At 38.5% G+C, this 25,144-nt stretch overlaps 1 protein-coding gene across 1 annotated transcript; it reads right to left on the bottom strand.

Annotated features, from left to right (window-relative positions):
- Positions 1-9,460: 9,460 nt before the first annotated feature.
- LOC108334895 (uncharacterized) lies at positions 9,461-10,519 on the bottom strand. The gene has a single exon (XM_017570820.1). The coding sequence runs from the start codon at positions 10,517-10,519 to the stop codon at positions 9,461-9,463; it is 1,059 nt and encodes a 352-aa protein (XP_017426309.1).
- Positions 10,520-25,144: the final 14,625 nt, after the last annotated feature.

Here is a 25,144-nt window from a genome sequence, read left to right as displayed (position 1 = left end):
GATAACAGTTGAAAAACTGTTATTTTCATGCTTAAAATTGATACTAAAAGCAACCTTTATGCTTAGAAACTAGCTTGAAATCATGCTTTTATTCATATTTTCATAAATAAGAGAGCTGGACAGGTTTATGCTTGATTTCAGTGTTTTTGTGCAGGTTTTAAGGTGAATTTGGTGAAAGAAGTGAAGAAGGAGAGAGATGAAATCAGAAAAGACATCAAAAAGTGCAAAAGGAGGAGCCGCAACTACCGCTCAGCGGGGCAAAATGGCCGCTGAGGGGAAGAACCGAGCTCGCGCACTTACCGCTGAGCGGTACTTTACCGCTGAGCGGCACACTTATGGGCTTGGGCCTAATTTTTCTGTAATTTACGAATAGTATATAAGCTTTAGGGTTTCCTAGGGTTGGTATCTTTGGCTGTGACGAAGCAAATACTCTCTCTTCCACCCCTTTGAAGGAGGATCTTGGATGCTCAGGCTACCTCTTAACCTTTTTAGGGTTTTATCTTTCCATATTTCATGATTGTTCATCTAGTTTCACCATGAATATGGTCAACTAAACCTTGTATTGTTTTTGGGGAATCAATGTAGTCTTATGAAACTCTCATATATGGAATTTGTTTTTACATCTTACATTTAAGACCTATGCTTTCTTTCATCATTATTTAGGGTTTTTCTTCTTTGCTCAATGCTTGCTTTGTTTAACTCATTCACTGCATGATTATTGATTTTGTCGATACGGAAACGTACGGGGAAGTCTAGATCTGGGGAATTTCTCCCAATAGTATATTGGTTGCCGTTAAGCTCCTGCGCTGAATAAACTAATTATTAGGGATGCTAGGAATCGTATGAACTCGTAATTAGGGAGAAGCCTTCTTGAAAGGTAATTTAGAGAGTGGCATTAACAATGATGAATTGAATGTTGAATGCCTAAAATATATGAGAGTGGATAAGATGAAATTGATGAACCCCAACAACAAACTCATCCATATATTCCATTGAAAGTATTTGCATTTTGTTTTAGCCCTTGATCATCCTCATGCATACATGTTTATTTTCGTCTTTTGCATAGTAAAATCCAATTATTTCGTTCTTAAGTCTTAGCTAATCAACGAATCACATAACTAAACTAGGCCGTGAGTCCTTTGGGAGAACGATACTTGGTCTTACCAAGTTTATTACTTGAAACGATTCGGTCATACTTGCCGATTGTAAAACAAGTTTGTCACGCCGTATTTCGGTGTTCATAAATTTGTCCATCAAGTTTTTGGCGCCGTTGCCAGGGACTCGTGGTTTAACTGGTTAATTTGTGTGATTATTGATTATCTTTGACTTTAATTTTGAATTTCTGTTTTTATTTTATTTTATTTTATTTTATCTTATTTCTGTTTTTATTTTTTTCTGTTTTTATTTTATCTTCTCCTATATCTTTTTGTGCTAACCAAGAATTCTAGGGTTTTGTGTTCTTGTGTATGCAGGAGGCAATTCGAACTAGGAGCAAGATAATTGCAGAACCTCTTCTTGAAGGTTTGGACGAGAGTAGAAGGAGGAGAAGAATCAGAACATCTAGAGAACTCTTTCCTTCTCCGGAAACTCTGTTGCAACCATCACCACAGGGTTCTGACCATAGCACAGAAAATATGGAGAACAATAATAACAGAAGAACTCTTGCTGATTACACCAATATAGTTGGACCTCAGCACTTTAACAGTATAGCTAGACCTAGAGTCAATGCAGCTAATATGGAGGTCAAACCAGCGTTGATCCAACTGGTAAAGAGCAATCAATTCAATGGGTTATCTCATGAAAGCCCATATGAGCACCTCACTACATTTAATGAGATATGCAACACAGTCAAAATCAATGGGGTGCCAGATGAAGCGATCAAACTTAGCTTGTTTCCCTTCTCATTAGGAGGCAATGCTAAGCTTTGGTTAAATTCTTTCCCAGAAGGAAGTTTCACAGAGTGGGAAGCAGTGGTAACCAAGTTTCTAAATAAATACTTTCCACAATCTAAGGTGACTAAAGGCAAGCAAGAGATTTCTTCATTCAGGCAGGGCATGGAAGAATCACTGGGGCATGCATGGGATAGATACAAAAGCTTGCTATGAAAAACACCTATGCATGGATTCAAAGAGGAGGAAGTAGTCCTAACCTTCCTTGGAGGTCTTGGTTCACAAACCAAGATGATTCTTGATGCCTCAGCAGGAGGAAACATTAAATGGAAAACTCCAGAGGAAGCAACAGATATTATTGAAAATATGGCTACTAGTGACAACGAACTTAACAGTGAAAGAGGAGCTCCTATGCAACAAAAAGGATTTCTTCAATTACAAACACATGATGCCTTGCTAGAACAGAATAGAATTATCTCTCAACAGTTGGAAGAAGTAATTATGAAGATTTCTCAAATACCACAAGAAATACAACAGGTCTCAATGGTTCAAGGGCAACAGCAAAAATGGCAAATGCAATTTGTTCCATCTGAGAAGACAACAAAACTTGACGAGACTTTCCAAAGATTCTTGAAGACGAATGCATCTTATTGTCAGACTGTGGATGCTGCATTTAAAAATATGGAGATCTATGTTGAGCGAATAATTGACAAGATGAAACATGATAATCTCAGAGAGGAGTGTAAAACTGTTGTGACCAGAAGTGGTAAAGTGTTAGAGGAGAGAGAAAAATAAAAAGAGGAAAAAGAAAATGAGAATGAGAGTGAAAAAGAAACATGTGAGTGGAAAGAAAGGGTTGAGAGAGAGAAAAAGAAAAGAGAAGAAGATGAGAGGAGAGAAAAAAAAGAGAGAGAAGAGAGAGGAGAGACAAAAAGAAAAAGAGGGTGAAAAGTCACTTCTTTATCCAAAGAGTTATTCAAGGAAGGAGAAAGAAAAGCAGTTAGAAAGATTCATGGAGTTATTTAAAAAGCTGGAGATCACTATACCATTCTCCGAAGCATTGCAACAGATGCCCGCATATGCAAAGTTTTTGAAGGAACTTCTTACAAAGAAAAACAAGTACATTGAAAAGGAAACTATCAATGTACAGGGTAACTGCAGTGCAATTATACAAAAACTACCTCCTAAACTTAAAGATCCAGGAAGCTTCACTATTCCATGCACCATAGGAGATTTGAAAGTTGGAAGAGCATTGATTGATTTAGGAGCTAGCATTAATTTAATGCTGCTATCCATGTGCAGAAAAATTCAGGGTGTAGAAATCAAACCTACCAGAATGGCTCTTCAACTGGCGGATAGGTCTCTCAAATATCCATATGGAGTGATTGAAGATATTCTAGTAAAAGTTGATAAATTTGTATTCCCAGTGGATTTTATTGTGATGGAGATGGAAGGGAATAGTGATGTTCCTCTTATTCTTGGGAGACCTTTTATGAAGACTGCTAGAGTTTTAATTGATGTAGAGAATGGTAAGCTTAAATTGAGAGTTGATGATGAAGAAGTCACTTTTGACGTATCCAAGGCTATGACATATCCAAATGATGACAAAGCATGTTTTCAATTTGATGAACTTGATGAAGTTTGTATGGTGCAAGAAAGAATGCTGCGAAATATTTCTCCATTAGAGAAAACTCTCATTGATGCTTGTGAAGATTTAGATGAAGAAGAAGAGAAATTAATTGATGAATGTCTGATGGATTTGGAAACATTGAAAAAGAGTCCAGTGGAAGATCCAATCTTTGAAATAATTGATAAGGAAGAAGAAGTCAAAGCAATGACGCCAGAATTGAAAAGATTGCCATCATATCTGAAATATGTTTTTCTAGAAGAAGATGGAACAAAGTCAGTCATCATCAATAACTCTTTATCTCTACAAGAAGAAGAGCAGTTGATAGAAATTTTAAAAGCCAACAAAGAAGCAATTGGGTGGTCAATATCAGATCTTAAAGGTATTAGCCCAACGTATTGCATGAACAAGATTTTTATGGAAGAAGATTATAAACTAAGTGCTCAACCACAAAGAAGGTTAAATCCTGTTATGAAGGAAGTGGTTAGAAAAGAAGTGTTGAAACTGCTAGAAGCTGGTATCATCTATCCAATCTCTGATAGTGAATGGGTGAGTCCAGTACAGGTGGTTCCAAAGAAAGGTGGGATGACAGTAATTCATAATGATAAAAATGAACTCATTCCTACTCGTACAGTTACTGGCTGGCGTATGTGCATTGACTATAGGAAGCTGAATAAAGCTACTAGAAAGGATCATTTTCCTCTTCCTTTCATGGACCAAATGTTAGAAAGATTATCAGGTCAAGCTTTCTATTGTTTTTTAGATGGATATTCTGGATACAATCAAATTGTGGTAGATCCAAAAGACCAAAAGAAGACGGCTTTTACCTGTCCTTTCGGTATCTTTGCATATAGAAAGATGCCATTTGGATTATGTAATGCTCCAGCCACATTTCAAAGGTGTATGCAAGCAATTTTTGCAGATCTCTTAGAAAAATGTATTGAAGTGTTCATGGATGATTTCTCAGTTTTTGGAAATTCTTTCCAAAGATGTTTGGCTAATTTGAACACTGTTCTCAAAAGATGTGTTCAGACAAATCTGGTTCTTAATTGGGAGAAATGTCATTTCATGGTAACTGAAGGAATTGTGCTAGGGCATAAAATCTCTTCTAAAGGAATTGAGGTAGACAAAGCTAAAGTAGAAGTCATTGAGAAACTGCCTCCACCAACAAATGTGAGGGGGATAAGGAGTTTTCTCGGTCATGCTGGATTTTATAGAAGATTCATCAAAGATTTCTCAAAAATTGCTAAACCATTGAGTAATCTTTTGATGAAGGACGCTCCTTTTGTGATGAATGAAGACTGTTTGAATGCTTTTGACATATTGAAGAATAAATTAGTTTCGGCTCCAGTAATTGTAGCGCCTGATTGGAATCAAAATTTTGAATTGATGTGTGATGCAAGTGATTATGTAGTAGGAGTCGTTCTTGGCCAGCGAAAACAACAAAAGTTTCATCGAATTTATTATGCTAGCAAGGTTCTGAATGATGCTCAACTGAATTATGCTACCACAGAAAAAGAATTCCTGGCTATTGTATATGCTTTAGAGAAATTCCGACCTTATCTTATTGGATCTAAGGTGATTGTCTACACAGATCATGCAGCTATCAAATATTTGCTAACAAAGCCAGATTCTAAGCCACGTTGATTAGATGGGTACTACTGTTGCAAGAATTTGATGTAGAAATTCGTGATAAGAAAGGAAGTGAGAACTTGATTGCTAATCATTTGTCACGGTTAGTCGACAATGAGGTCACTAGCAAGGAATCCGAAATCTGGGAATCTTTTTCAGATGAAACACTCATGTATATTCAGCAGAGGCCCTGGTTTGCTGATATGGCTAATTTCAAAGCTGCAAGGGTCATGCCGAAAGACTTAACTTGGCAACAAAGAAAGAAATTTTTGCATGATGCCAAGCAGTTTGTTTGGGATGATCCTTATTTGTTCAAGATTGGAGCAGATAATCTTCTGAGGAGATGTGTGACAAATGAAGAAGCAGAAGGAATTCTCTGGCATTGTCATGATTCACCTTATGGAGGACATTTTAATGGAGAAAGAACAGCAGCAAAAGTCCTTCAATCAGGATTTTATTGGCCAACCTTATTTAAAGATGCCCATAATCATGCTAGAAATTGTGATAAATGTCAAAGAGCAGGGACGATTACTAAACGTCATGAGATGCCCTTACAAGGTATTTTAGAGGTTGAGGTTTTTGATTGCTGGGGTATTGACTTTGTTGGACCCTTCCCTCCATCTTTCAACAATGAATATATTCTGGTAGCAGTAGATTATGTGAGTAAATGGGTGGAAGCATTAGCTTGTCCTAAAAATGATGCTAGCACAGTAATTAAATTCTTGAAGAGGCAGATATTCTCATGTTTTGGCACTCCAAGAGTGTTGATTAGTGATGGAGGATCTCATTTTTGCAATTATCAGCTAGAGAAAGTACTCAAACACTATGGAGTGAAACATAAGGTAGCTGTACCTTATCATCCACAAACCAATGGACAAGCTGAGGTGTCTAACAGGGAGATAAAAAGGATCCTGGAAAAAACAGTGACTACATCGAGAAAGGATTGGTCTCTCAAATTGGATGATGCTCTTTGGGCTTATAGGACAGCAATGAAGACGTCTATGGGATTATCACCGTTTCAATTAGTCTATGGGAAAGCATGTCATTTGCCAGTCGAATTGGAGCATAGAGCGTTATGGGCTTTGAAATTCTTGAATTTTGATCCCTATGAAACTCAATGCACACGCAGAAGGCAGATTTTGGAACTTGAAGAAATGCGATTACATGCATATGATTCATCCAAGGCTTACAAAGACAAAATCAAATTTTATCATGACAAGAGGTTGGTGAATAGAGTTTTCAATCCAGGACAACAAGTACTATTGTTCAATTCAAGATTGAAGATATTTCCTGGGAAGCTGAAGTCAAAATGGTCAGGACCATTTGTAATAAAAGAAGTGCATCCGCATGGAGCAATTGAAATATTTGATCCAGCTGCTGCTGATCCACAGAAAAGTTGGGTGGTGAATGGTCAACGTCTCAAGCCCTATCTAGGGGGAGAAGTGCAACAATTGTCCACAATGATGCTGTTGGTTGATCCTTGAAAGTCTGGGTCAGGCTCGTGACGTTAAACAAGCGCTTACTGGGAGGCAACCCAGTGTTTTGTACGTATTTACTTTTGTGTTTTAGATTAGGATTGATGTACTCTATTGGAAACCTGGTTTGTTATGATGGTTTGCTATTGACTGTGATTGTGTGATAAGTAATGCTTGATGATGATTATTGATTGATTGATGTTAAGATAGATGTGCACATAAAATGCTTATACAGGTGATTCACAAGCTTTGTGAACAAATGCAGGATTTTATGATTGTGATTGTGAAATTAAGCAGGATGTGTATGTCAAATATGAATGAGCTTATATGTGAGGTTTTGAGCTCCAGAGTTTTTATTGATTGAATGCTATTACTTTGGAAACATGAATGATTTTGCCCAGGTTTTCTATGATTGAATCAATTGCTTGTTTTGCATCATATGATCAAGGCCGTTTGTTGGAATCCTTTGTATTGGCCAAATTCATAAAGTAGCCCATTAAAAGAGAACACTTTGTGTTCTATCCTTTGAACCCTTAGCCTTGAACATAAATTGAAAACCCTTGAAAAGCTTTACCTTGAGTTAAGTAGAAAATCTTGTGTGGTATTGATAAATGTTCAAGTTTGGGGTTGTTGGGAAAGCATGAAAAAGGAAAAGCATTGAGCTAAGAGCTAAGAATTAAGAATATGAAAAGAAAATTAAAAAGACAAGAAAAGAAAAGAAAAAGCAAAGCTCAATGCAAAAGAGAGTTGGGAAAAATAAGAATAATTGTGTTGTTATGATTCTCTTAACTCAAGGATTTTGTGATCCAAAAAAACCAATTTTCTTGTTAGCCCAGCCACGTTATAAGCCATTGAAAAGTCCTTGTGATGATGCATGCTTTTTAATGTTTTTGATTGTGGTTAAATGAAAGGCAAAGTTGATTCATGTGACTTTGTGATAGTGGAGTGAATGAGTGATTACCTCTTATACACTTGTGTTTGAGTGAAACACTTTACCTGGTGAGGAAGTATTCCATGAGCACATAAACATCCATGCTTAATTGATTGATCATTCATGAAAAATAGCATTTGTTGGATATTAAATGAATTTGTGAACACTAAAGCATGTGCACATCTTGATTGAAATCTTGGTCATAAGTTTGATTGAAGTTTTTACTTATCTTAAAAAGAAGATTTTTGAATGAGTGAACCATCATATGAATTGGTGGAAGATTGAGTTACATCTTGTTTGCTTGAGGACAAGCAAAGTTCTAAGTTTGGGGTTGTGATAACAGTTGAAAAACTATTATTTTCATGCTTAAAATTGATATTAAAAGCAACTTTTATGCTTAGAAACTAGCTTGAAATCATGTTTTTACTCATATTTTCATAAATAAGAGAGCTGGACAGGTTTATGCTTGATTTCAGTGTTTTTGTGCAGGTTTTAAGGTGAATTTTGTGAAAGAAGTGAAGAAGGAGAGAGATGAAATCAGAAAAGACATCAAAAAGTGCAAAAGGAGGAGCCGCAACTACCGCTTTGCGGGGCAAAATGGCCGCTGAGGGGAAGAACCGAGCTCGCGCACTTACCGCTGAGCGGTACTTTACCGCTGAGCGGTACTTTACCGCTGAGCGTCACTTTACCGCTGAGCGGCACACTTATGGGCTTGGGCCTAATTTTTCTGTAATTTATGAATAGTATATAAGCTTTAGGGTTTCCTAGGGTTGGTATCTTTGGCTATGACGAAGCAAATACTCTCTCTTCCACCCCTTTGAAGGAGGATCTTGGATGCTCAGGCTACCTCTTAACCTTTTTAGGGTTTTATCTTTCCTTATTTCATTATTGTTCATCTAGTTTCACCATGAATATGGTGAACTAAACCTTGTATTGTTGTTGGGGAATCAATGTAGTCTTATGAAACTCTCATATATGGAATTTGTTTTTACATCTTACATTTAAGACCTATGCTTTCTTTCATCATTAGTTAGGGTTTTTCTTCTTTGCTCAATGCTTGCTTTGTTTTTTTTTCCATTCACTGCATGATTATTGATTTTGTCGATACGGAAACGTACGGGGAAGTCTAGATCTGGGGAATTTCTCCCAATAGTATATTGGTTGCCGTTAAGCTCCTGCGCTGAATAAACTAATTATTAGGGATGCTAGGAATCGTATGAACTCGTAATTAGGGAGAAGCCTTCTTGAAAGGTAATTTAGAGAGTGGCATTAACAATGATGAATTGAATGTTGAATTCCTAAAATATATGAGAGTGGATAAGATGAAATTGATGAACCCCAACAACATACTCATCCATATATTCCATTGAAAGTATTTGTATTTTGTTTTAGCCATTGATCATCCTCATGCATACATGTTTATTTTCGTCTTTTGCATAGTAAAATCCAATTATTTCGTTCTTAAGTCTTAGCTAATCAACGAATTACATAACAAAACTAGGTCGTGAGTCCTTTGGGAGAACGATACTTGGTCTTACCAAGTTTATTACTTGAAACGATTCGGTCATACTTGCCGATTGTAAAACAAGTTTGTGACGCCGTATTTCGGTGTTCATAAATTTGTCCATCACACCACCAGGACGAACTGCATCTCTCTCACTTCTAAACCCAGTTTGCCAACGCATGCCTTCGAGATGAAGGAATGTGTTGCTCCCGAATCATACAATACACAGGAAGATCTACCATATACTGAGCAGGTGCTGGTGATGAGTGTACCTAAGCTTGCTGCCTCAGCGCCCGTTATTCCGTATACACGCCCAACCGCTTGGGCTCGTCCACTTCTTGGCTGATTCCTTCCAGCGTTTGGTGGTCTCATTACTGCTCGTCCTCCCATGTTGCACTCATGTTACAGATGTCCATTTCTTCTACAACGAGCGCAGAATTTTCCTCCCATCAATTGAGGACATGACGAGAGGTAATGCGGTCCTCCACATTGGAAACAGGTCACGTTTCCTGGTTGCCCAGACTGTCCAACAGTGACCACCGCTTGAGAACCACTTGAATTTGTTGGTTGATTTGGACGAGTGTAGGGGGTCCTTCTCAGATTATTATTGCTTCTTGATACGATCGATCCCCTAACCACCTGTTGTTGCTTCTTATGTTGTTCTGCTTCTGCCATATTCTTCTCCAATACTTTGGCCCTCTCAACCATTGCAGGAAATGACTGAATACACAGGCTGGAAATTAACACCTTCAAATCACTCCTCAGCCCATTTTCAAACTTTATGCATTGCCACTCCTCACTGGTAGCCATAGTGTTGAAACAAACCAAGTGCTTGAACTTGTTCGTATATTCAGAAACAAACATTCCACCTTGAACCAGTTGCAGAAACTCCACTTCCTTGGCAAAACGAACGCTGTCTGGAAAGTATTCTTCATAAAACTTGCTTCTGAATACTTCCCATGTGATGGGACTTTGAGTGTCTGCTAAGATCATCTTCAAGCTCGTCCACCAGTGACTGGCCTCTCCAGTCAGCATATATTCCGTGAAAGCGAGTCTATTATCATCGGGGCACCTCTTGGCATTGTAGATCCGTTCCATATCTCTCAGCCACTGATCAGCCTCGTCAGGAAGGCATTTCCCACTGAATTTTGCGGGGTGATGCTGAAGGAAACTCTCCAAGCTCCACTCAGCATGTTGGGTAACGTTGGAAGAGGACGCTCCCGGTGTGTTTCTTGTAGCAGCAAGGATCTCCATCAATTGCCTCTGTGTAGCTTCAGAGTTGGCGCGAGAGGCCTCCAAACTCTGCAAAGCATTCTCGTTCTGCTGCATTAGGGTAGCGTTCTGTGCCATCAATGTAGTATTCTGCTGTTGTAACCTATCGATCACCGTTTCTAACAACCTAGTGTTGTTGGGCGCATCAGGTTCATTGGGCTGTGGTGGAGGAGGGAGTCTAGGTGCCATTTGTTCTCTGGGAAACAGAGAAAAACGAGCGTTAGTCATGTTCAAAGAGTTGAAAAATAACTCATTAAACACACATTAAGCACACAACAAAAACATAGTGTACTCATAACCTACAGTGTCCTTAAGAGAACAAAATTGCTCTGATACCACTAATGTAACATCCCAAAATACAGTAATAACCATAAATTAGAATTAATTACATTTCATAATCAAACAGTGCAGTCTTTACACTAAGATTAGAGTTCATAAACCAAACGGCTTTAAGTACAGAATTTACTACAATACTACAGAAATAATAAGAGTCAGGGACGAACGGTTTTACAAACCAAATAACCGAACGTTCAAAAATCAAAACTAATTAACTAACATCTAAACAAACGAACGCTCTAAGGCTCGGCCTTGACTTCCACGTCTACCAGATTCTCCTCTTCAATTACATCTTCTAGCAATGCCTCGCCTTCTGCTCACATCCACACTGATGATCATTGCATTGACAGGACGGACGTACAGGGACAAGAGACAACACAAGGAAAAATGAAGGGTAAGCTTATGTAATTTAATTCATACATCAACATTTAAATCAAACATTTCAACAACACAAGAATAGTTCAACACATATAAAACCATACGAAATCTATCAATAGACGGACCGTCCGGACTGTATGAATCTGTGTAGCTACAGGCGTTCTTGCACCCGGGTGATGTAGTAACTGGAATAATCACATCAACTGCCATCCGAGGTTAGCCCTATCCAAAGTACCCCTAAGGACTCGGACCTCCTGCCGTTCCCACACATGACCTACCCTCCTCTACGTGAGGACGAGTACTCACGGAACATCAGGATGAACAGCCAGCACTAGCATGCCCACAGTCATACTTTACAAAATTCCATATTCATATTCATCCATACATGAGTCGTTCCTCCCTGGAACGCTCGTTCAAAAATCCACAATCATGATTTCATCTCGTATACTGTTCGTTCATTATCATTCTTCACTTTAACCTCATTTTCGTCTTTCATTACATTTACATAAAATAACGAGCGTTCAGCCCTCTTCATAACGAGGACGAACGTGAATAACTAGACCGAGAGATTCTCGTTTCAGAACCGAATAAAACCGACACATCAGATTTACCGAACGTCATTTTCTACTCGAATCAGTTGAATGAACTGACTCTAGGAAGATCAAATCATTACTCAAGGAATAATTTAAGTAAGAAGGCTCTAGGCCGAATCCAAATAGATGAAGACACCTCAAGACGAGAAGACGACCATACCGAGAACAATTCAATTAGAGAGACCGACTGCCAGTCAATGACTGAACGCAGTATACTGATTTATAGAAATTTGGACGAACGCTATTTCTACCCATTTGATAATTATCGACAAAGACGAGCGTTCGGTATAAGACCGAGCGCCACTCAATACGTACGCTTTGGGTCGAGACCCATCGCTGATTTGAACTCATAATTATAAATAGAAGTAAGGTTATTACAGGATGATGAAGATAGAATTCAGAATGACTAAGTATCCAATTATGTTTAAAAGTTTCTCAATTCCTCACACAACACTCAGGATATCTACGTTGGCCGAACGCTTAAACGTAGCACTAATAAAAGAGGGCGTTCGTCCTCAACTAGAATTCTTTCCAAATGAAAGAATTCAATTTCAAAGAAGTTTGGTAACAACACCGAACGGTCAAGGACCATTCAATGACGAACGTTCATTATCATAGAAATTCATATTCAAAGTTTCATTTACATTAAACTCATTTCTCAGCATAAACTTTCATACTTTCAAATACTCATATCATAGCACATTTCATACTTCTCATACATCAACTCATAATCATAATCATATACCAAAAATCAAATAATACAGATCATACTTCAAACCACACACAGAACGTTCATACAGCACAATACACACATACGAATTAAATTAAATAAGCTTCCCTTACCTTGATCAGTGGTGAACGTCCTAAGACTATGATTTTGATTCGTCCAACTACAGCTTTCTACCCTCAATGATTTTTCTTAATTTCTCCAACTAAGTCTAACCATCAGAAAATACAGAAGAATTTAGATTATACCCTTGCATGCAACCAAATCTTGGTTTTGCATGTAACCCAGAAACGAACGGCGAAGGTCGAGAAACTTACCAGTTTCAGAATCTGGATCTGTTCGGTCCAAATTGAAGCTCACGGCGTCGGGAGTACTTCTATGGTTTCTGAATGATGAACAGAGAAGAGAAAGGGTAAGTTTTAGTAGAGAGAAGGAAGAGGTTTCTAGAGAGAAGGAGGAGAAAATGGATATTCAGAGTTTGGGGAGGAAGACGGTGCGTGCAGAAGAGTGTGGCAGGTTTTTCAGAAATCATTTTTGTTTGCCCCACGTCCAACCGGTCGTGCGCTCTTCTGCTGACACCTGCCCTCCACTCACTGACTTCAGAATGTTCCATTTTGACACTTGGCAATTGTGCGTCAGAGTTTGTGAGTGCGTTTTTAATGCAACTGAGCAGGGTTTTAGGAGTAATTAATGAGATTTGACAGGTGGGTTTTTGGGTTAAATTTCCAAGGTCTTACATGTCTCCTTTCTCCAATGCTGGATGTGTGCAGGCCGTGCACCCTTCTTCCTTTTCAACATGAAGTCAGCAGCTAGACGTGGGCGTGGAGTGTGCTGGACCAGCTTCTTTTCGCAACCCCTCCACTTGCTGGACCTCCTCATGGGCCATCTCCGAATGGTGTGTGCTACTCTACTGCCACATGTGTCGTGAGCTTCTAAGAATAATCAATGCCTTCCAGCTGCAGTTCCAGCCGTGACAGTGCTTTCTTCCCTCACACTCCAAGACGTGGATGTGAGTTACTTCTCATTGTGCACCCCCAAAAAATGAAATCCACACCTCCTCTGTCATCTTAGTTTAAAGTATATTTGGTGTGGCATTTATTTTGACCTCCAAATGTCCCAAATATTATCCAACAATTTTCTCTGCAATTAATAATGCAAATAATTAGCTTAGATAATTCAAATTAATTAAAATACGAATTTTTGATCAAATTAAGCACAATTAGGAATAATGGGAAAATACTGGTCATTCAAGCGCAATTCCCTGATTAAATTCGGTACAATAAGCTAAGTGAAATCGAGAAAATATTGACTTATCAAAATAGACCACACTTAGTCTTTTGCACTCCTGGGCAAAATCAAGACGCAAATCAGGGAATAGTTCAAAGGACATCAGGGAAGTGACAGAAACTGAGCACACAGGAAACAAAGACTCACGAGAAAACAAACCGAATTACACAGTTCTCAAGAAATCTGGACAAAAAAAAGAAGTAGACGATAACAATTGAAAAACTGTTATTTTCATGCTTAAATTTGATACTAAAAGCAACCTTTAACACTTAGAAACTAGCTTGAAATCATGTTTTTGGTTATATTTTTAGAAATAAGAGAGCTGGACAGGTTTATGCTTGATTTCAGTGTTTTATGCAGGTTTTAAGGTGAATTTGGTGAAAGAAGTGAAGAAGGATGGAAATGGAATCAGAAAAGACATCAAAAAGTGCAAAAGAAGAAGCTGCAACCAGCGCTCAGCGGCAGTTTACCGCTGAGCGGCACTCAGAAACCCACGTTGGCTCCATTGAGGGGTGCAAAGGCCGCTGAGGGGAGGAAACCAACTCACGCACTTACTATTGAGCGGCAGTTTACCGCTGAGCAGCATTATTTTGGGCTTGGGCCTAATTTTCTGTATTATTACGAATAATATATAAGCTTTAGGTGTTCCTAGGGTTTGTATCTTTGGCTAGGACGAAGCAAACACTCTCTTTTCCATCCCTTTGAAGGAAGATCTTGGATGCTCAGGCTCCCTCTTCACCTTTCTAGGGTTTTATCTTCCATTCTTTCATTATTATTCATCTAGTTTCACCATGAATATGGTGAACTAAACCTTGTATTGTTGTTGGGGAATCAATGTAGTCTTGTGAAACTCTCATATATGGAATTAATGTTTTAACATCTTATTTTAAGATACATGCTTTCTTTCATCGTTAGTTAGGGTTTTTCCTCTTTGCTTAATGCTTGCTTTGTTTAACTCATTCATTGCTATGATCATTGATTTTGTCGATATGGGAACGTACGGGGAAGTCTAGATTCGGGGAATTTCTCCCAATAGCATATTGCTTGCCTTTAAGCTCCTGCACTTCAGAACTAATTACTAGGAATGCTAGGAATTGTATGAACTCGTAATTAAGGATAGGCCTTCTTGACAAGGTAATTTAGAGAGTGGCATTAACATTGATGAAAAGATTGATGAATTCCTAAAGTATATGAGAGTGGATAAGATGAAATTGATAACCCCAACAACATACTCATCCATATAATTCATTCTGTGTTTGTTTTATTCTTTTTGCCATTGATCACATTCATGCATACATGTTTAATTACTGTCTTTTGCATTTAAACCTACAATCAATCGTTCACAAGTCTTAAATAATCAACGAATCAGATAACTAACTAGGCCGTGAGTCCTTTGGGAAAACGATACTTGGTCTTACTGTTGAGAGGGTCGCACCTCACACAAAAGTTGATTGTAAAATTAATGCAATATAGACTAGGAAGTGACTCCTAGGTCGTCTCTCAAGGACCAAATGTGGTTCGAGACTTAGATCAAACACGTAATGGGGGTTTTGGAAGTGTTTTTGAATGCGGATAAACTTAAATTTAAAATGAAAATTAAACACAACCGATTTAAAATCGTTGAAGTGAAATGTAAAAAAAACAGTAAGACCGAAGGGTAAGAGTAAAACTGAACAGTCTAAGCGCAACAAAACTAGAAAATGCAGAATTCATCAGAATTTGAAAATAAAACGCTGGAATAGTAAACGCGCAGAAAATGTAAGAGCAACTTAATTGAAATGCACCAAATGAACTTAAACATTAAACACCAAAGTAGAAGCATGAGTAAAAACAAACCCAAATTAAAACAACACTTGAAAACAAAATGAATAGTGAAATGCAACATATAAAAATAAAAACAACTAGAAACGCGTCAATCCTTTGTAAATGTCACCGTGTGTGATTTTCCTATTTCTCCAATTAAAACTCAAAGAAACCTCTAAAATGAAATTAACAATAAGTAAATTAAAACTAACATGTCCTAAAATTGAAAACATGAGTCTTTCTAAAAGAAAACAAAATGAATGCCCCATAATAAAATCACCTGCTCCAAAAATAAACCACACACAACTTGAAGGCAATAAATAAATGTGACAATGTATCCAATGCTATAATAAAAGGCACATTGTAATCATTTGGAAGAAGCTTATCACGGAAACAACATGGAAGAAAATTGCATGAACAGTAAAAAGATTAATAAAACTACTTCACCTAGATGCTTTCTGTCACGTCTCATTTAATACTATGCTGAGTCACCAAGTTGCTTCCATAAATGCACCCACGCCACACGTTCAGTGCATTAAAAACCCACTCTGCACCTCATGCATGCACGCCACTTGTCAAAATGGAAGCGTCTGAAGTCAGTAGTGGGGTGCAGGTGTCGACAGGAGGGACGTTCGTTAGTTTGAAAGTGGGATTTGAACAAAAATGATTTTCTGGAAAACCTCCCACTCTCCTGCGCGCACCTCCTCCCCTTCCAAACTCAGATTTTCCATTTCTCCTCCTTCTCTCTAGAACCCTTCTCCTTCTCTCTTCTGCAACTTACCGTTCTCTTCTCCGATCACATTTCAGAATCGTAGAAACGTTCCCTGCACCGTGAGCTCCATCTTGGACCGAACCACTTCCAATTCTGTAACCGGTAAGTTTTCCAACCTAGATGCTCGTTTCTGGATTCCCTACAAACCCATATTCATCTGCATGCAAGGGTGTAAACTAAGTCCCTACGCTTTCTTTTGGTTAGTTTTAGTTGAGGAGCTTAAGAGAAAAGTTGAGAATAGAAAGCCACATTTGGACGAGTCAAGATATCTCTTAGAACGATCACTACTGATCCGGGTAAGGGAAGCTTATTAAATTTAATTTTTGAGTTATACTGGGTTGTATGAATGTTCTGTGAATTATACTGTGTTGGATGAATGTTCTGTGAATTATATTAAGTATGATCTAGGGTATTTGATTTTGGTATATGATTATGAGGATGAGATGATGCATGATAAGTAGGAAATGTACTATTGTATGATGAAACTGAAATATGAAATATATGATAAGATGAGTATTTGAAAGTATATGATGAGAAATGTATAATATAAATGAAACTGTGATTTTGAATTCTCTTATGATATTGAACGTTCGTCATCGAACGGTCTTTGACCGTTCGGTGTTATTACCAAATTCAATTGTAAAGGAATTCTTTCATTTGGAAAGAATTATGTTTGAGGACGAACGCCCTCTTGTACTAGAGCTACGTTTGAGCGATCGGCCGAACGTAGATATCCTGAGTATTTATTGAGAATTGAGAAACCTATAAAAGTAACTTTGAACTCTTAGTCATTTTGCGACGCTCGTCCCAAAGCGTACGTTATAAGTAGCGCTCGATCTTATACCGAACGCCAGTTCTTTCCGTAATTACCAAATGATTAGAAATAACGTTCGTCCTGAACTTTCATAGCGTTCGTCCAAAACTTAAATTACGTTCGTTCTAAATTTCAGTAAATTCGCGTACCGAGTTCGGTCATTAACTGGCAGTCGGTTTATTCTAACTAAATTGTACTTAGTACATTTAGTACTCGTCTTTTGTATCTCCATCTAGTGGATTTGACTCTGAATCTTGGTACTTAATTTATTCTAAGTATAAATCGAATCGTTCTAAGAGTCAGTTCATATAACTAATTCAAATGGTAATGACGTTCGTCATGTAAAATGTGTCAGCTTTATCCTTTCGGAAAGAAGACCTTTCGGTCTCGTGTTTGACGTTCGTCCTCGTTATGAAGAGGATTGAACGCTCGTTTTTTTTATGAAAGTGGAATAAAGAATGAAAATGTTATTAAGAGGAAAAATTATAATGTGCGAACAGTATGAGAGCTGAAATTATGATTGTGGATTTTGAATGAGCGTTCCAGGGAGGAACGACTCTTGAATGGAATTGAAATGGTAGAGTATGAATGTGGTAAGCTTAGATGGTAGTTCATCCTGATATTCCGTGAGTGCTCATTCTCAAGTAGAGAGGAGTATGTCATGTGTGGGAATGGCAGGAGGTCTTAGTCCATAACTGTAACTTGGACAGAACGGACTAACCTCAGGTGGCGACTGATGAGTATTCCAGTTATCCCACCTGTGTGCACGAACGCCTTAGCTACACAGTATTCATATAGTCCGGACAGTCTGTCTAGTATCAGGAATTTGTTTGAGGGAATGAATTTATTTAAATACATGTTGTGATTTATTTGATTTGTTGATATGTTATGAAATGTTGATTTACTCGAATTAAATTCAATAAGCTTACCCTTCGTTTTCCATTGTGTTGTCTGTATCTGTACGTCCGTCTTGTCCTTGCAATGATCATCCGTGTGGATATGAGCAGAGGGAGATGCATCTCTGGAAGAAACGCTTGAAGAAGGACTTCTGGCTGAAGAGAACTTAGTGGAGATTCAAGTAAAAGCCGAACAGTAGGATGTTCGGTTATGTTTCAGTCTAGTTAGGATAGTAGGCCGTTTAGAGCGAGCGCCTTTTTTTCTGTGTGTTAAAGACTTGAATGTTCGGTATTTTATTTTGTAAACCGTTCGTTCTTATCATTTCTGTACGCTCGTAAATTTTACGTATCTATGTAAGGCCGTTCGGCCACCTGCGAAGTTTATATCGTTATTCTGTAAGACTGTTTTGTTATATTAATACATGTGAATATTCTATTATATAGTTGCTGACTGTATAATTTTGGGATGTTACACTTTCTAATACAAATATATAATATAAGAAACAAATTTTTGGTTCATGCGTGAAGAAAAAAAAAGAAAACCAAATCTGCACTGCTTCATTCATGGACGCAACTCCTTCAGCCGTAGCCCTCCATTTCTTCACCGTGCAACTGCCAAAAATCTTTTCACCGTGCTGCACTACTTCTCAAATTAATACCTACTGGACATCCCCATCCATCTTTTTTTAAAGCAAAATAAATCAATCCTCATAGGTGGCGGCTGCTCCCTGCTCTCCCTTATGTGAAAGATGAATCTCCAAATTCCACGTGTCCTGCCCTAATGAACCAGCGCGTTTTTATTCTCCAGCCCGAGACACACTTTTTCTCCCTTGCTCGTGCTGGATGTGGGCCGCGTGTGCTCTCTCCAGGCCGTCCATTTCAAACGTAACAGCGTTCAAGCAAAGCCAAAAAAACTGAGAGAGTAGCGGCTGGTCTCCTCTTTTTCCTTCCTGCACCCCCCTACTTTGGACGCTACCTGCTGCTGTTGGACGCGCCCCCAAGCTGCTGTGCTGGACCACCAAATGAAGGCCTCATCCCTGCTGGACCGTGGACGTGTTGCTGGACGTGTGTGCTTTTTAATTTGCTGAGTGCACCCCTTCATTAAATGAAAGTGAAGTTTCTTTTCTCGGTGGCAGCTTCTCTTTTTCTAAGCACACATGTGTTTTCTTCTACTTTTTTTTTTGTTTTTTTAGCCAAACCAAACAGCATATTCCAGCTCAAGTCTCCACGGATCAGCACATCTTTTTCTATTTAACACAAAATAAATCAATGCAACCATATTAGAACACTCAAACAGTAATCACTGGACTGACATACGGGAGTAAAACAATTACTGGGAACAGTACAGAACTAATTTGAACAAAGTAAAAATTATACGTGAAAATAGACATCTAGACGAAACTATGAAAAAAAATTGCATGGAAAACGGATAAGAATTGAACTCAAACGAGGAGACACAAGTTGACACAACATTCACGCAGCACTGTGCGAAAATTGAAATGACTGAGATGCATTGGGTTCAATTGCCATTTCTCATTTAACCTTCAAATGTCCCAAATTGTATCTCCAAATTTTCCTTGTAAAATAATTAGCTCAGATGATTCAAATTAGTTAAAATAAGAATTTCCGATCAAATTTAGCACAATTAAGAAAAATAGGATAATATTGTACATTCAAGCACAATTCCTTGATTAAATCCGGTACAATAAACTAAGTGAAATCAATAAAATATTGATTCATCACTTACCTAGTTTTATTACTTGATACGATTCGGTCACACTTGCCGATTGTTAAACAAGTTTGTGGCGCCGTTTTCGGTGTTCATAAATTTGTCATCAGTAGACAATATCCAACACAAAATCAATCAGAGAAAGCAGATACTCATGAAATCATCCAAGCAATTCAAGACATGGCAAAATGATCAATCAGCTCAAGAGGTGAATCAAAACTAACAAAACCTAACAGATGCACTATCAGTGTTTCTCTCAAGTGTATAAGGTAAAGAATTTCAACTCAATGCACTCAAGAAAGCAAACAACAACAAACTTGGCAAGCCTCTAATATCAACACTTAAAACATATGCATGTTCAAATCAAAAGGTCTTTTCATAGTTGCAATGGGGTCAAGGATAAGGGAGGATAAAATATGGATGACAAGCTACAAACCAAAAGAAATAAAGGAGCAATGGAGAACAAGTGTAAACACAGTAAAATCACACCCAGACCTTTAACTCAATCCTCTTCTTGACTCCATTATTCACATTTTTTTTCATTCATTTGTTTTTTATTTTTGTTTTTGTTTTTGTTTTTTTTTTTATCCTGTCTCTTTTTTTTTCTCTCTTTTCAAAACAAAACTGTAAAAGACAAGATACACTTATATTTACAAAATAAATCAAGAAGAGGAACCAACTAGCCAATTCATCAAAATCCCTAAGGAGACCACACTTGTTCCCAAAACACTTCCAAAGCTCCAAAGTTCCCTAAAGTTAAGGTAATCATGGTTTTTCACTTAGGGTTAGTGTATGAGCTTCAAAACAAAGAAATGGAGAAAGTAGAGGCTCAAAAGGGGTTATCAAAGGTTTAGAACATGGTAGGCTTATTTGGCTAGAGAGGCTGAAGAACAAAACTGCCTTTATCACTTCCAAACATGCATATCAATCAAGAATTATCAACAAGAGTCAAGCCAAGGCATATGTGCAAGCAATCAAGAGACATATCACACACAAGAAAGAACATAAAGTGGCTCAAATCTCACACAGGGTAATTGTGTCACAATCAATTCAACCTGTCAAACGTCATAATCATCTTCCCAAGCAAAGAAAAACAAGGATTTCAAACCATAAGTATCAACCAAGTGAAGACGAGTCTACAACCTAAACAAAGTCCAAAAGTCAAGAGAAACATGCAAACTGTACACAAGACACTACAAAAACTACCTAGAAAAGAAAAAATTTAACCAAGAAAACAAAAACTAATGAAGAAAAATAAAAATCTCCCCCAATAGCCCACACTTAAACTACACAGTGTCCTCAATGTGTCATAAGCATAAGATCAGAAATCAGAACAGTGAACAAATCATGGACAAGTGCAATGAAAGTAGGGAAAGGAGGAGAAGGGAAAAAGAAAACTCCCTTGGTCATGGTGGCAGTTGCCAATTTTGGACTATCAGGGAGATGTCTTCCACCACAAGATCCAGCAAGGAAGTTTCGAGGAAGAACTGCTTCATCCTCTAGATTTGATCGAGCAGGGAAATGTCTTCCACAGTTGGATCTAAGAAGCAAAGATTGTTGATGAGTGGGTTCAGCCGATGCCTATTGATCTTGAAGTTGTTGTGTATGTAAGCACCTTTGTCTTCCATTGTGGGTGCATGTTGGTCAAATTCATGTGTACCTCCTGCAATAGGGTTAGTGCAATGTGGTTCCAAAGAAATGACATGCAGGGGTATAACACTCAATCCTAGTGTAACAGGCTGAACCTCAGATATACTCTCAGAACATGAATCAGTTTCAAATTCAAAAGCAATATCAACAACAGACTCAGATTCATGTTCAGTGCATGGAGAATAAACATTTGGATGTGATAGCAAAAAGTGGTTCTCATCATGCACAGAAGGACAATTAAGAATAGACTCATCAACACTATAATCATCAACATACCTATCAACAGCATAATCATGAATAACACAATCATCAACAGAATAACCAGTTTGAGGTATGTTTACCTCCATTTCCCTAAAGATTGGAGAAGTGGTGGAAGATGAAAATGGTCTACCTGGCTCAAAATTACTTGTTATACCTGCCTGGTCCTTAAAATCTTCATCAATCTCCTCATGTAGTAGGGATATAGGGCGATGGGAGAGTAGGTGGTGCAATAGTAAGCTCATGACTCTGCTCCCCATCTCCTATGCGAATGACACTAACATCATCTTGAATCTGAACAGTCTGAAATGGTAACTCTGAATCTTGAGACTGTTCCTCAGTAAGTTGAGTGGCCATCTGCCCTATCTGATCAGTCAAACTCTGAATGACAGCTTGTGTTTCCTGCTGAAACTCCATATTCTCTTGCTTGAACTGAAGATCTTGCATGGTCATCTGCTCCAATAACTCCTTCAATGTAAGCTCAGCAGTAGAAGGCTAAGGAGCTATTTCGGCAGGCTCATAAGCTGTAGCTGTTGTAGCTCTTGGACTAGTGGAGGCATACAAGTATTCTGGAGTGGTGGTTCTTGATATTGATGTTGTGGAGTACTATACCATCCCAGGTTAGGATCATTCCATCTAGGATCGTTGCTGTAACCATACTGCAGAGGGAAGAATTCGTTTAGAAACTGATGCTCAAGATCTTCCCAACTGGTGATGGATCCTGGAGGTAGACAATAACACCAATCCTTCGCTGCTCCTTGTAATGAGTGTGAAAATGCTCTTATGAAAATGTGATCATCCGGGACATCTGGAGGTTTCATTGTAGAGCGAATGAGATAGAACTTCTCCAAATGTTTATGTGGGCATTCACCTGCAAAACCATGAAACTCGGGCAGCAAATGTATCAGTCCAGTGTTGAAAACACAACGAACATCCTCCTCATCAAGTGGAACCGGCTCGCAAGGAGCACTCTCAGAAGTTGGAGGATGATCCATATTGTTCTCAGCATAAAAATCAGCAGAATAAACATGAGGACTGTACTCAGAGTTAGATGCAAAAGGAGAATCATAATCAAAGGCACAGGCAGAATAAGCAGTATTCACATAATAAAAATAGGTAAACATGGAACAAGAAAAACTAAAAATTACGAAATAGACAAAACACAACACGTACACACAATACAGAACATCACATCACAACACAAAACAAAACATAACACACGCTAACACAACAAAGACCTAAGACCCAACCGTTGGTCCCCAGCAACGGCGCCAAAATTTGATGCGGGCTGTCGCGGCCCATGAAATTTGATTGCAAGAAATAATGCAGTATATTGCTAGGAAGTGACTCCTAAGTCGTCTCTCAAGGACCAAATGTGGTTCGAGTCTTAGATCAAACACGTAGTGGAGGGTTTTGATGGTGTTTTTGGATGCAATTAAATTAAACTGGAAATTAAATAAAACAGAATACAAATGAAAGCATTAAAATGGAAACGACAACAGATAAATATCCAAACACAATTCAAGCTGTAAAAATGCAACGGTTACACTAAAACATTAGATGCACAATATTGTCATCTATGCTACACATTCACCACATAAAAGAAGAAAATCAATTCAACATATAATATAAAATATATTAAGGCAAAAGAAATAAAAGAAAATAAAACTTCTCTAGCGTGACCCATTCATCTATCAAAAGAAATTGAAATTTGCAATTGCTTCTAAAAAAAATACTCCTTGGCCGTGACTCTTCCATTCCATTCAAAGAAAATTGAAATAATTGAAATGCTTCCCTTTATTCCTCTTTGGCCGTGACACCACCTACCTTCAATAACCGTGCTCTCCTCTTTGATCAAGAAAAGAAAATAATTCGACACCTTGTGCACATTCTTTCAACTAAAAGAAATCAACATTTTCTAAAAGAAACCATCAATCACCGTGAGCACCTCTTGGATGTGGCTTCCCACCAACTTTCACCTAATCACTTCTTCATTTTTCAAAGAAAAGAAATCTCCAAAAGCTTAGCTACTTTCATTCTACTAGCAGTAACGTCCCTACACCCACTTCTCCAAGCAATGAATTAATTTTCTTCTCTCCAAATTATCACTGTACACCTACCCCCATCTAATCACTTCTTCATTCTCAAACAATTGCAAAAACAATTCTCTTTTCTTCCAGCAGCCGTGAATCACCATGTGCTGTCCAATAATGAAGCATTACTGGGCCGAAGCTTCACTCAAAAGTTTCATGAACCAAAATGAAACTAAATGGCAAAGTAAAAACGTAACAGCGTGCACAAGACAAAGCAAGAAAATAAAATTGAATCAGAGCTTCATTCTTCAAAAAAAACCAACGTGCCTCCTGGTTCTCTTCATTCAAAACAGCCTTCCAGCCAAAGAAAAGTTCAAAACCAAAGCCTAAAAACCAAAGACCGAGAGCGTAAAAATGTGTGGCAAGTGGCGGCTGGATGCCCCCAAGCCGAGACACACCCTGCTACTGCGTGCTTCCATTAAATGAAAGATAAAAACCATCCCCAAATCCAACGTGTTGTTGTCCTAATGAACCACCCCCTAGACGTGGCATCAGCTGTTGGACCGAGTGCACCCCCTCAACGTGCTGGACCTCTTTCTTTTCTGTTGGGCTGTTGGACGCACATCTCCCTCCAAGCTACTAGAGCCCTTTGCTGGATGCGTGAATGAAGCCCCCTGGACGTGTGTGCTGCTTCTCCTTTTCTTCCTTCCTGCACCCCCCCTCCTTTGGACGCTACCTGCTGCCAGCGTGTCCAGTGAAGCCTCCCTCTTTGTTGGAAGCTACTCGTGTCTCAAGTGTGGGCCGCTGCTGCTCTCTCCAGGCCGTCCCTAAATCAGTGAATGTGTCTCCTTTCCCCAATGTTGGATGTGTGCAGGCCGTGCACCCCTTCTTCCTTTTCAACATGAAGTCAACAGCTGGACTTGGGCGTGGAGTGTGATGGACCAGCTTCTTTTCGCAACCCCTCCACTTATTGGACCTCCTCATGGGCCATCTCCATGTGGTGTGTGCTACTCTACTGCCACATGTGCCGTGAGCTTCTAAGAATAATCAATGCCTTCCAACTGCAATTCCAGCCGTGATAGTGCTTTCTTCCCTCACACTCCAAGACGTGGATGTGAGTTACTTCTCCATGTGCACCCCCAAAAAATAAAATCCACACCTCCTCTCTCATCTTAGTTTAAAGTATATTTGGTGTGGCATTTATTTTGACCTCCAAATGTCCCAAATATTATCCAACAATTTTCTCTGCAATTAATAATGCAAATAATTAGCTCAGATAATTCAAATTAATTAAAATACGAATTTCTGATCAAATTAAGCACAATTAGGAATAATGGGAAAATACTGGTCATTCAAGCACAATTCTCTGATTAAATTTGGTACAATAAGCTAAGTGAAATCGAGAAAATATTGACTCATCAAAATAGACCACACTTAGTCTTTTGCACTCCTGGGCAAAATCAAGACGCAAATTAGGGAATAGTTCAAAGGACATCAGGGAAGTGACAGAAACTCAGCACACAGAAAACAAAGACTCA

Source organism: Vigna angularis, chromosome 10 (assembly GCF_016808095.1).
Source record: "Vigna angularis cultivar LongXiaoDou No.4 chromosome 10, ASM1680809v1, whole genome shotgun sequence".
NCBI lineage: Eukaryota > Viridiplantae > Streptophyta > Magnoliopsida > Fabales > Fabaceae > Vigna > Vigna angularis.
This window is presented reverse-complemented; position numbering and strand designations above follow the sequence as displayed.